Source organism: Globicephala melas, chromosome 14 (genome assembly GCF_963455315.2).
Source record: "Globicephala melas chromosome 14, mGloMel1.2, whole genome shotgun sequence".
Classification (NCBI taxonomy): Eukaryota; Metazoa; Chordata; class Mammalia; order Artiodactyla; family Delphinidae; genus Globicephala; species Globicephala melas.
Window position 1 is genome coordinate 35,808,329 of NC_083327.1, and position 14,089 is coordinate 35,822,417.

The 14,089-nt window shown below is 43.8% G+C and overlaps 1 protein-coding gene across 1 annotated transcript in view; it reads right to left on the reverse strand.

The window, feature by feature from the left end:
* The window catches only part of PREP (prolyl endopeptidase), a 136,825-nt gene that overhangs the window by 103,911 nt on the left and 18,825 nt on the right, over nucleotides 1–14,089 (reverse strand). Inside the window, exons 3-5 of the mRNA XM_030882944.3 lie at nucleotides 6,871–7,004; nucleotides 5,613–5,743; nucleotides 2,918–3,127 (exon numbers count right to left, since the gene is read on the reverse strand). Coding sequence (XP_030738804.1) covers nucleotides 2,918–3,127; nucleotides 5,613–5,743; nucleotides 6,871–7,004 — 475 coding nt within the window. The remainder of the gene's footprint in view (nucleotides 1–2,917; nucleotides 3,128–5,612; nucleotides 5,744–6,870; nucleotides 7,005–14,089) is intronic.

The following is a 14,089-nucleotide window of genomic DNA, read 5'->3' on the forward strand; positions in this document are numbered from 1 at the left end:
GAACTTTTAAAACTCAACAATAAGAAAATGAAGAACCCAATTAAAAACATGGGCCAGAGACCTTAACAGATCTTAACCTCACCGAAGAAGAAATACGAATGGAAAATAAGCATGTGAAAAGATGCCCCTCAGCATATGTCATCAAGGAACTGCAAATTAAAACAATGAGATACCACTACACACTTATTAGAATGGCCGAAACCCAGAACACTCGAAACACCAAATGCTGGCCAAGATGTGGAACAACAGGAACTCTCACTCATTGCTGGCGGGAATGCAAATGGTACAGCCACTTTGGAAGACAGTTTGGCAGGTTCTTACAAAACTAAACATACCGTTATGATATAGGAACTGTGCTCCTTGGTAGTATTTACCCAAATGAGTTGAAAACTGACATCCACACAAAAACCTGTACAACGGATGTTAACAGCAGCTTGATTCATAATTGCCAAAACTTGGAAGCAACCAAGATGTCCTTCAGAGGTGAATGGATAAACAAACGATAGTACATCTAGGCAACGGAATATTATTTAATGCTGAAATAATGCTTTTTAGTGTTTTTATCAAGCCATAAAAACACATGGAAAAAGCTTAAATGCACATCACTAAGTGAAAGAAGCCAATCTGAAAGGCTATACACTGTATGATTCCAACTACATGACATTCTGGAAAAGGCAAAGCTATAGAGACAGTAAAAAAGGTCAGTGGTTGCCAGGGGCTGGCAGGAGAGGGAAGGATGTATAGGTGGAGCACAGGATTATTAAGGCAGTGAAAACACTCTATGATACTACAATGGTAGATATATATCATTATGTGTTTGCCCAAACCCATGGAATGTACGCCACCACGAGTGAACTCTAATGTAAACTGTGGATTTGGGGTGATTATGATGTGTCCGTGCAGGCTCATCTACTGTACCCTCTGATGGGGTTGCTGATAATGGGGCAGGCCATGCATGTGTGAGGGGCAGAGGGTATATGGGAAATCTTGGTACCTTATGCTCAGTTTTGCTGTGAACCTGAAACTGCTCTAAAAGATTAAATCTATTAAAAAAAAAAAGAGAGTTAAGTATCAGTTGGGTATCACCCTGGAAATAACCACATATATTTGCTGATTTTGGAGGCTGATTTTCTTCAGGACAATGAAGAAAAAAAGGAAGATAATACCATAACATTAAAAAAAAAAAAGCTTAACTTGGTGATTTTCCATGGGTTTTCCAGGAACACTGCTAACAGCACATAGCCAGAATTGCTTAGCCTCATTCGTAAGTCCTCCACCACACAACCTGAAAGGCTGTTGAGGTCTTCCGAACAAAAGGACAGCAAAATTACAGCTGGGAGAAGATGCTGGCTCTCTTAAATCAACCACCATTACTAATTATTACTATTTCTGCCAATGGAAATTAAGGCTAAATAATAATTTCCATGTTTTTCACAAGTTAACTTAATAACACTGTTCTCTAACAAGAAATGGCCAGTTATATACTTTTTTGGTGTCCTAGAACTTGGAAACAGCCAACACTTTCTAACTCAGCAGCACTCTTCATACAGGCAGCTAATTCAGTGTACAGAGCACAGAGGTCTTTCTTTAGCCAACATCCTTGAATAAAAAGCCTACTCTTAGCTCCTCTTGTAGCTCATTGGTGAACTAAGAAAAAGGTACTACAGTAATCTAATCCAAGGCAGCAAAAGCTATTGATAAATGCAGCTGAAAGAGATGAAAAGTATTAGAGCCTTATTCCCAATTCAACTGGGGGGAAAAGAGAAAAAAAGACTATCTAAAGATGACAAAGATACAGCAATTCATGATAAGGGGACAGCATGTGCAGGAGAAAGCACTGGACTAGCCGTGCTTCCTGCCAGCTCTAGGCCCTGCAACAAGTAACTGAGACTCTGCACCCCAGCTCCAAAACTCCAGCAAAGGGATGGCAGCCCACCTGTAAAGATCAACGAAGACAACATGAAAATGCTGTACACCACATGGAAATATGGAGTAGCGTAAAGAAGATGATGTCGACAGCTTGTACCAGCAAGGTACAAGCTACAGGGCCCTTCCTGCCTGGGAAGGTGAGAGGTGAAGGAAGAAAGAGGGACCACTTGCACACAATAGGATCTTTGTGCAATTGAAGCAGAGAACAAAGTTGTGTCCTGGTAGTTAATGAGGACAAAAGCGTCAAGACAAGTGTGACCGACAGGTGACCTGTAACTTCTGAGCAGAGAAAGAGATGTGATTCCTGCAAAATTTTATCATCACTCAACATCATTAAATAAGTTGGTTTTGTTAAAAAAAAAAAAAAATCCATCTTCTCCATGATCCCCTTGGGAGAAAGAATGCATATGTGAAGAACGGACGGCAATAAAAATGGCCCCAATTTTTCACAGTTCCCTGTATCTCTCTCCCAACCCCTTGAATAGCAGTTGGTCCTGTGACTTGCTTTGGCCCAAAGAATGCAGTGAAGTGATGTTCCAATAGCAAGCCCAGGCATCAAAGAGGTCGTGCCTTTCAGCTCTCCCCCTTGGAATTCTGCTGAGCTGCCATGTGAACAGGCCTGGACTGGCCGGCTAGAGAATGAGAGACCACATGGAGCAGAAGTGACGCCCCAGACATGTGAAAACGTCACGCTAAGATCAGTTAACTGACCAGCAGCTCATCTCACATACATGATAGAATTCAGCTAAGCCCAGAAGAACTGCCTGGCCAACTTGAAGACTCACAGTGCAAATGAATGGTCGTTATTCTGAACCACAAAGTTTTGGCAGGAACTGTTACACAACTATGCTAACAGATAAAACGTCCTTCCAGGAAACATGATTCTAGACCAAGCAACCTCTATGTGGGGTTTAGCTTCTTTCTTTAAGTCATGTGAAGTCACACTTCATTTCATGAAAAAGGTGCTGCATCCGAAGTCTCAACCTACCATCACTTTTCCCATCCTGTTGTGGGTATGCGTTGTAGAACATTCCCTTCCCATCGTGGGTCCAGGCCATACAGCTGAACTTGACTCTTTCGAGCACATCTGGAAGCTCTTTGGCACCATCGACTTTCATGAACTTGATCGTCACCCAATCTGAGCCACTGGCACTCAGACCATAGGCAAAATATTCACCATCTTCACTGAATGCATAGCCTAAGGGACACATGAGAAATTGTCAAATGGTGAACATGGGGACACCACTCCCAGCCTTGCCCGCTGCCCACTGTGCTGTCTGACAAAGCTCTCTGTCACACATGGAAGCAGAATGTGGCAACAGGAGGAGCAGGCAACTGGTTGTGAGGAATTCTGGGGGCTCACCCAGGTCTCCCAGGAATTTGCCTTATGACCTTGGACAAGTTTCTTAACCCTTCCAGGCCTTAGTTTCTTCATCTGTAAAATGAAGTAATAGATTATATGACCACTAAGATGCTTCCATTTAAAAATTTTCTATAATTCAATAAGCAGTTCACTTAAAAGCAGAGTTCATCTGGGTTTATACTTGGAAGGAGGGGGGAAAGGAGTAAGGACACTGCTTTTAGAGTAATGACTGAATGTAACAGAACTAAACTGGAGCCGTTACGTAATTTTTGGAATGGACTCCAAACTACTTGAAATCCCTCTGTACAACCTCGTTTTCTGAGCATTGCTGGCGCTCCAGGATTAATGTCCACACCATCTGACCACTAAAAGCCCAGGTAAATGAAGCCTGAGGGTTTGCAATGAAGACTCATGAAGTGCACATTCCAAAAGTGACCGTGAAAAGATAAGGAAAGCAACACCACTGATGGACTAATGCACTGTCCCCCATTCTTTGGGGCCACCACAGACAGAATGTTCTAACCACTGTGGAATGCTTCTTGACACATATTTATGTGTTTCTATTAGCTTTATGATTCTAAGGAATGTGTAGTGTTTGGTACCAGACACTGACACTAGGGATTTCCTCTTATGATGCCTGTTAAACTTCACTGGGGGTTAAAAATTATCCTAAGAAACACAACTATTTTCACGGGTTTCCTACTATTTTACATGGAACTTCTACTAGGGAAAAATAAGGTTAAAATTTCATAAAACCTTCTTATTAATCACTTATAATTCCTATAAAGTATCCAGGCTCAAACGTATATAAACGCAGAAAAGAGTCAAGAATGTGATGAGGAGTAAATATTCACTTTTTATGCTACATAAATTATATATAATTTTAAAATTTTCAGGAAAAATGTAAATAAAACACTTGGACTTGAAATATATGTTTAAAAAAATCACATACTATCAAAAGAATCTGAATGTCTACCTATACTGTGACTTCCCTATAATATCATTTTCAGAAAACTCAAAGACTGAGACCAAGTCCCATGTCTAATTTACCTTGCCATCCATCAGGGTCCGTACATGACAAGCATTACATAAAAATGTTACTGGAATGAATTATCAGAGTGAGAGGTGAGACCCTGTTATAATGAAGTCCTCTGGATGAGTTGCAAGATAGACCCTGGTTAAAATGAAATAAACTTCTATTTAGGGTGTATTACTGCACAGAATCAGTGTATTAAATTCACTCACAACTGATCTTCATTTCCAAGACCAAATTCATGGAAGAATACTGACAATAAGCTGGCTGGCATCTTATTTCCAATACCGATTACTCTCAATACTAATGAGATTAAAGATCATCGTGTACATACACAGCCTATTGGGGGAGAGGAGGAGGGAAGTGCTAAATGACTGAATGCCTTTATAAAAGGGTCTTCTCACACAGATCTGCTGGCACAGGCCTCTTTAATTCCCACCTAATCAGTTACAGGACTTCAGCGTTCCAACTGCTCAATTCTGTAGGGCTGAACCTGTGCTTTTTCTACAAAAGACAAGATGCTACGGAGGAAATGCTGAGCCAACTTAACTCAAAACATCTAGAATACTAGCCAGAGATGATTCTCAGAGTGTACAATTTTTAAACCACAGAACCAGAGTGTAGACAACTTCCTTACCCTAGAAGTGGTGCTTATGGCACAAACCTGGGTAATCTCACGGCCCGTAGAGGAGGTTATCTCGGGGGAAGTTATTTAGGAGACATACGGCAAGTGCATACATATTTTTGCATACAGCAAAACATACTTATTCAGCTTTTAAACTTGCATCCTCTGGGGACAAGGTACCAAGTTGTCTAATTTCTACAAGACTGTGTTTTATACTTTTAATTCTAACACACTAACAATTAACTAAATATGAAAACATCACTTTTTCCCCTCAAGGAAGCAGATTTCATAAATATTCTTTCCTGTTTTATATTTATAGTTAAAACATTCTTTGTACAACTTAAATTTCTTACAGAAGAGAATTAATTTTTTTCCAAACACAGACAGGTCTCAGAGAAGCTACAGAAAGTGAAGATGATACTTCAAGATCCCGGAAGCCCTAGAAGCTAATTTAGGTCCAGTGTGAATTACTCTCTGGTCCTGCTTCATGCCATCAGAAGGAGATGTGACTACCCATGTGTTCTGAATTTACCGTGCATAAATCAGCTTTCCTGACACTGCGTGTGCGTCTGTTCTACAATACGGTCCACACTCTGTCTGGTCTTTCAGAGCTGCGAGCGAGGGCCCCGGGACTCCCGTGGGCCTGGCTGTGTAGCCCTCACCTCGGAGCGCCACCGTGCCGTCATCGGAGAGTATGTTGGGGTCAAGGAACACTCTGGCTTCACCTTCTAAGGAATCCTGTACATATAATACTCGTTGGTTCTGCAAACCTGTATTGTAAAAATAGAAATACCTGGGGGACAGAGATGGTCTTTATTCAGCTATGGAGTTCTATTTGTGCAGAAAAACCAAATACATACAAACAAATAGAAAAAGGAAAACAACATACAAAGGTACGACTGCAAACAGGCCATGCCAGGGACATGGGGACTAGAGTGGAAGGTCCCACCATCTCCCTGTAGCTAGAGTTTGTTCCCTGGATTGCTTTAAGAATTCAAATAATATATTGTAATTCTACATATTAGCTAAATAAAGCCTGCTTTATTTCCTAAAGTGAAAACTGATATTCAAATAAAGCAGTAACTTTTTCTTTTCAATGGAGAAGACAGCAGATTTGCTAAGATGAAGTGCTGGTTCCCATCCCTAGCCAGGGTGCTAGGGTAGGGGGTGGGCAAACCTTTTCTGTAACGGGCAAGACTGCAAATTAATTAAGCTTTGTGCACCATACAGACTCTGATGCTACTACTCAATTCTGCAGTTGTTGTACAAAAGCAGCCGTGAATAACACACCAACAATGCGCATGGCTGTGTGCCATTTAAACTTTATTTACAAAACGGGGGGTAGACAGGGCTTGGCATGCAGATCATACTTTGCTGATCCCTATGTATGTGAAGTCTAACAAACTCTAAAGTAAATTTGTGGTAGTGGTTCCAAAGAGAGTTAAAAAGCAAACAAGAGACTTATGTTTTAAGTGGGTGTCAGAGGGCAAGGAACAAGAGAGGTGAATTAATGGGTGCTGCATCTTGGCCCATTTCCATTCCTGGATGGAAGAAATGCATATAATAAGGTCTTTTCAAGTAGTATAAGCTAAAGAGAATTAATTTCAGAGGCAAACAAATTCCATTGCTGTCTATGAATCCTGCTATCTCACCAATTACTAGCCACAAGACAACAATCATTTCCTACAATCTAGATTTCGTCCTAGGGCACATCTCTGCTAAATTTCTTGGTCCTTCTTTTAAGAAAGTGGTCAACAGACCAAAAAATATTATTCTCATATTCCAGCATAGAAATGAATTGATTTTATAATGAATTAAGTTTATAAACTGATAAGTTGTTCCGAATTTGTACTGTAAAATTTAAGAACGTATTAGATCAGAAAAGTAAAAAGAAAATTAAATGAAAGCAACTTCACATACCTTTTCCCTTTCTTGAAGTGGCAACTATACTTGGGATAGTCATACAATTCAGTCATTCTCTCTTTGTATAAACCTCTGATAGGACACTGCTCAAGAAATGGCACAGTAATCTTGTTCTGGGCCTCCACAAAAGCCTGGAGAGAAAATTTAAATGAACAAAGCAAGTCAGATATAAAATTTTCCATGGGGAGTGTTATCCATTAATATGTATCAGCAAGATTCAGCAATTTTACTCCTGGGAATATATCCTAAGGAAACAAAACACTACGTCGAAGAGATATCTGCACCCCCATGCTCACAGCAGCATTATTTACAATAGTCATGACATGGAAACAACCGAAGTGTCCACTGATGGATGAATGAGTAAAGAAAAGGTGTGGAATATATATAGACAATCAAATATTAGTCAGTCATAAAAAAGTAGGAAATTCTGCCATTTGGGACAATATGGATGGACCTTGAGGACATTACATTAAGTTGAACGAAGAAAGACGAATACTGTATGATCTCACTCATATGTGGATTCTTAAAATATAAAACAAAACAAAAGCCCCAAACTCACAGAAAAATCCTATCTGTGGTTATCAGAGGCAGGGGATAAAGGGAGTAGAACTGGATGAAGGTGGTCAAAAGACACAAACTTCCAGTTATAAGATAAGTAAGTACTAGAGATGTAATGCGCAACATGAGGACTATAATTAACACTGCGATATGATATATATGAAAGTTGTTAAAAGAGTAAATCCTAAGAGTTCTAATCACAAGGAAAAAAATATTTTTTTTCTTTCTTTTGATATCTGTAGGAGATGACGGATGTCAACTAAACTTGTCCTGGTAATCATTTCATGATACACGTAAGTCAGATCATTATGTTCAACACCTTAAACTTATACAGTGTTGTACATCAATCATATCTCAATGAAACCTGGAAAAAAAGGATTTGAAAAATGTATCAGTGAAAGCATATTTTCCCTCAATAAATAACAACAACTAATACTTCCACGGCACTAAGTATGCACCCAGCAGGTATTAACTCATTTAGGACTCATAATTCTATACAGAAGCTTCTGTTTTAGCCCAGCTTTCTGGATGGGGAGACTGAGTCTTAGAGGTCAGAAAGGTGCCGAACATCACACGGCTGCGAGAGGCAGAGCTGGTTCCCAAATCTACGCTCTAACCAAACACAGTATCAGCTACTCAGATCACGCACTGTCAAGACACTACACTCATCCTGTGCAAGGCTCCACGCCCCTCAGCAGCTGGTGAGCCCCAAACATCAGAGTTAAAGAAACCAAGTTAGAGATACCTAGGTACTACTTTATCAACTTTTGTTTTTGGCCGCGTTGGGTCTTTGTTGCTGTGCACGGGCTTTCTCTAGTTGCGGCGAGCAGGGGCTACTCTTCGTTGCGGTGCACGGGCTTCTCATTGCGGTGGCTTCTCTTGTTGCGGAGCACGGGCCCTAGGTGCGTGGGCTTCAGTAGTTGTGGCACCCGGGCTCAGTGGTCGTGGCTCACGGGCTCTAGAGCGCAGGCTCAGTAGTTGTGGCACACGGGCCCAGTTGCTCCGCGGCATGTGGGATCTTCCTAGACTAGGGCTCGAACCCGTGTCCCCTGCATTGGTAGGCGGATTCCTAACCACTGCACTGCCGGGGAAGTCCCATATCAATTTTGTTTTTGACAATCTTTCTAAGACCTTCTACCCTTGTCAACTCCAGAGAACTTTGCTAAATGCTGAAACTAAAGAATATTTAAAACAAAATTGGAAAGTGCATTGAATAAGTATGTCAACAATAATGGTTTATAAGATGAGCAAGAGATGGCCTGCAGGCCATCAGGAGACCCTGGCAGCAAAAGCAGGGGAAGGAGCAGTTTTTACAACAGATCAGTTGTATCCAAGCGTAACCTATCTATAACTAAGCAGTTAGAAAATTTATAATGTTATAATACTATAAAAACTTGGTTTCATAATAATTCACATCTGGCTATTAGAAATAAAACAAGAATAAATGTATCAGCTGTAAATTCAATCGAAGGTTTAATCAGATGTCTACACAAAGGTAAAACCCTTTTGATAGGAGAAAACTTCAGGAAATTAACAACTTGCTATACTTGGAACGGCAGGCAAAAATGCGTTATTATCAGAGTTCATCCAGATCTAAGGGCCGACCCCAGCTCCAAACGGTCTCTAAACGGGCTCTCCTACACAAACCACTGACCCCGCCCTGGAGAACCACGATTGTGTGCCGAGAGAAAGCTGTTCTAAAACTCGAAGTTTACAATGCACTTGAAAACAAGTGAGAAAGAGTGTGAGGTATGAGTACAATGATGAATAACAGCTTTGCAAGAGGATCGGTTCAAGAGAAATGAAACTGTTATGGGTCACATTTCTTATTTCATTCAAACAGAAAGTAACATTGACTGAGTCCCACAGAAATACAACGCCAACTGCTTATCACGAGGGATTGGCAAACCTCGCCCTGGCCTGCTTTCCTACGGCACTCAAGCTTAGAATAGTTTTTATATTTTTAACTGTTGGGCAGGTGGGTGGGGGGGAGGGGCGGGCTGCAAACCCAGCAGTGACCTAGGTGGCTCACATCTACAATATTTCCTGTGTGGCCCTTCACAGGAAAAGTTTGCTGACCCCACTCTATCTCATTAAAAAGTGTCAACAAGGAGATTAACTCTTGCTTTTTAGTTACAAAGTCAATGCACAGCTGCGAAGCCACGCGGGGGCGGCGTTCTGGAGATCGCTAAGCGTGTGCAAGAGCATCACCTGATTTCATGGGCAAAGGAAATGCCAGGCCTCCTTTACAGACGTGGAAAGGGAGGCAGGTGGTACTGAAGGCACTTGGCCAGCACCACACAGCGAGGGAGCGATACTGCTGAAGCGGAATCATGTTCTTCCAGTCACTGTAACAGTGACCGAGGCCGACTCCTTGCCTGATACTGGATGTGGAGACAAAGCAGACCCACTGGGGAGAAGGCAGGCAGCCTGGGCTTTCTCTGATCTCCTCCCGCTTGGGCTGGGCAGCCCCATCAGGGTGCTGGAGTGTCGACAAGGATTTAATGTGAACCTAGTGTGCGTCAGTACCGATCCTGGCATGGTAGGTGGAGGGGTGAGAAGTCCAAGACAAGATCCCTGCCATTGTGGAGCGAACGTTCTACCGGGGGAGACAAGACACAAGCCAGAGGGCTGCAGAGAACAGTCAGTCCTAAGGACGCACGCAGGGTAGCCGTGGGGCGAAGCTCCTACTGGAAGTAGCATCCACGAGACGCGCAGCTCCTGAACCGCTACTGCCAGCCCACGGCGAGCGCAGCGACCGGGAGGGGGCGCCACAGCAACGGGACGCTGCCGTGACATCTCCGTTACATTTCACAAAAATATAAAGCCCCCACGGAAATTTGAAAGCCATCTTTCACCACCAATCCTGGGCAACACTGGGATGGGGGCGTCCTTACTTCTAGCAGGATGGCCAGGGAGGCTCTTCTGAGGCTCTGAATTGAGATCTGATAGGCAAGAGGGAGCAGCTCTGTAAAGACGGGAAGAGCGTTCCAGGCCAAGGAAACTGCAGGTGCCGGGCCCTGGGCGGAGGAGCTTGGCAGGTGAGAAGAGTACGGAGGTCAGGGAGGCTGGGGATGAGTGAGAGAGACTGAGACCCAGGCAGGAGCTAGATCCCGTGGGCCCTGGTGGGCAGATGTGAAGTTTGAATCTTCATTCCAAATGCAAACAAGCTATGCCTGGGTGAGGAGACAGTTACATAGTCTGCTTTAACTTTTCAAAGGACTACTCTTGCTCTGGGTGGAAAACAGACTATAGGGGAGCAAAAGCAGAAATAGGGAAGCCGGTTAGGAAGCCGGGGCAGCGGTCCAGTGGGAGACAAGGCCAAGTGGAATGGCTGGGCTCTAAAGGAGCAGGAACGACCACTGTAATGGGAGTAGGGACAGAGAAGATGGGCACAGCGCATGCTCACATCTAGATTTGATGGCTGTTTCCCAGAGGGCCTCGCCAGAACATTCTAGCTGCTTAGGGCTCCCACCCTGAGGCCCCAGCAGACTGAGGGTCTTGGCTGGCCCCTTCCCCTTCCACTGGGGGTCCTCTGAGGAGGGAGCCCTGCAGACTTCGTTTCCCTAATCCGTCTGATTTGTGTTTGTACGAGGCTGCATCTAGGCCTCATACCCTGGATCTTGGAGGACCACGGCGGGTGCATGAGTCATAGATCCTCAGTTCATTTTCCCTGGAAAGGTGGAACTGCACCCTCCCACGGTTTCTCTATCTTGCTTTGCTTCTCAGCTACAGTTACAACTGCTGCAACAGAACCCATCTCACACCAAAGCAGGCACACTGGCTTTTCTCACTTAAAATGTTCAGAAAACCATTAAGTCAGCCGTCGGAATGCTACTAAATAACTAGGCACATTATATATAATCTTGCTACCTCTCACCCACAAATGTGAGTCAATTACTTTAACTAGAGCAATATTCAAAGACTGCACCCTTCCCAGTCCAGTATCTAGATGCAGACAGTGTTCAAGTTCTTAACAGTCTAAGTTCCGTCATAGTGTACCTATTTCTCATTTGGGCAAGTCCTTTTCATGAAGGCGGGCACAAATTTTCTGTAAAGGGGCTTTGTGAAATGCGGGGTTCCAAAGAACGCCAGTAATGCCTTCTTGGTCATTTATGGATTTGATAGTCTGGCTTCTGGGTCTGAAAATTAGAGCAAATTTGGGGGAAAGGGAAAAGAGGTATAAGGATAAAGAAAAGAAAAACTGGAGGAATTGCAGAATGGTAAAGAAGCAGGGTGAGGGGAATGAAATTCTCCTTGTCCCTCACGAGTCTCAGCATCGAAGGTCACACTCCAGGATATTTTTAAAATCACTGAAACCTGAAAGCCCATGAAATGACACCAGCAGCTGAGCCTTTAAAGGGGAGTTTGGAGTTCATAGTTTAGAGTTCATAGCTACGGATGAGTCTGAAAATATTGTTCTAAGAACAGCTGCTCAAAGCTAAGAAATCCAATTCACATTGCATTCTGCCTTGACTATCAGAAATCTTCAAAGCAAAGTCCCAGTTATGCAAGACGATTAAATCTGAGAGCTCTGCTGTGTAACACTGTGCCTGTAAGTTAACGATGTTATACCGTACACATTAACGCATTAAACGCTGTTCAGAGGGCAGATCTGAACAAACAACAGAACAAAGCTACCTGGCAAAGGGTGGCTCAGTGTGGGAGCTGGAGATGCCTTTACCTTCACTGTCTTCAGAAAGAATTTTTTTCAAGTTGTCCTCATATGTACTATGCTTTAATCCACAAAATATCTCAAGTCCTTCTACAAGCACAATTTTTACATATAGGAATAAAAAGGAGGCGTACAGCTCCTCATTAAATAGATATGTATACAGAACATCACGACAGGCAACACAGGATTGAACACATGAATCACATGGATAAGATAAGAGCTACAGGAGAACAAATGAAGGGGAAACTACTGCTGGGATAGGGTGGTGTAGGCCTTGGGGAGTGGGGCAGGCAGGCAGTCCAATGCCCAGGAGGGACTTCCAGGTGGGAGACCCACTCCATCATGGGTACCACCCAGGTGAAACCAGGGATGGTGCTATCTACAACCCACAAACTTAGAGGAGTTTCTGTTGCAAATTATATGTAGGTGTGTGTAAATATATTATTTATTTAAATATATAGACACACACACACACACAAAGACACGCACGTATGAATGAGCTGGTTAAAGCAAGTGGTTGGTGCCACAGCACGGCCTGGCAGAAAACCCCGATCGTAGTCATGTGTGAAGGGCTGAGAGCATCCTGGAGGCCAGAGGAGGAAGCACACCTGGACCCCCTCTCCCTGCTGGGAGCGTAGCAGAATTCGGAGATGACTCTCCAAGTGCAGGGATATGCCCATAAACGAGAAGGCAAGAGGTGGCAAAGCTCATCCCGGAGGCTGCAGGAGGACCCAGGGCCAGGAGGGCTGGACGGTCACATGGAAAACCAGAGGCATGCCCAACAGAGGATGAGAGGCAGCTGCTGCAGCAGACAGCTTTAGAAACGGAGACTATGGAGGAATGGGGTAATGTACCGGACAGATTTAGGAACCTACACCCAAAAGAGAGAAGAGTGCCCCTTATTTTCCAGTGCGCTCCGAACTTTCAAACATTAGCAGTCCATCAGACGACAAAGAAAAGCTTGCTCGGGTCACGGTGGTAACTACAATGCCATTACCTCAACCCAGAGAGGGGCCTTTCTCTTCCTGGTCCCACAAACCCCTACAAACCCCAAGGACGAGCCACGTCAAATCCAACAGGCGAAAGCCCAAAACCCACGGGGCTTCTCCTTGAACATTAAAAGCCCAGAGTGGGTCCCTCTCTTCTCTCTGGGACCATCTGCTCTCAGGTCAGGAAGGCTCCCACTAAGCTTCCCGCTGCATGTGGGTAACAGACCAGGTGGGGCCTTCCAGAAGCCCTGCCAGGACTCTTTCCACCTTCTCTGCCTGTCCTGCTGAAGGCAAATCAACTTGTTCCCTCACTGGGCTAGTTACTGTCAATCAAGGGGGAAGGAAACAGAAAGTCTCATTCCGACCTTAGATTCAAGCCTTGTTCTCAGATCTCACCATCACCAGGGCGCCCCTTCAAAGTCGGAACACTAACCCTTTTTGGCTCCGTTCTTGGGTGTACACACTACTGACCAGAAGCCTGGCAAGGACAGAGGTGATCTGCACATCAAATCCAAACCTAACTAAAAATCCAACCAGGACGAAGTCAAACACGTACAAATCCTCTCTTGAATAATTCTTGTATCAGTGAGGGAATCCAAACTATAACAAGAGTATTTGAAAAATAAGAAAAACTAAAACATTAAGAATTAAAGTTCTTAATGCAAATCACAACTACAATGAGGTATCACCTCACACCAGTCAGAATGGCCATCATCAAAAAATCTACAAACAATAAATGCTGGAGGGCTTCCCTGGTGGCGCAGTGGTTGAGAATCTGCCTGCTAATGCAGGGGCAATGCATTCAAGCCCTGGTCTGGGAGGATCCCACATGCCGCGAAGCAACTAGGCCCGTGAGACACAACTACGGAGCCTGAGCGTCTGGAGACTGTGCTCCACAACAAGAGAGGCCGGGATAGTGAGAGGCCCGCGCACCACGATGAAGAGTGGCCCCCGCTTGCCACAACTAGAGAAAGCCCTCGCGCAGAAACGAAGA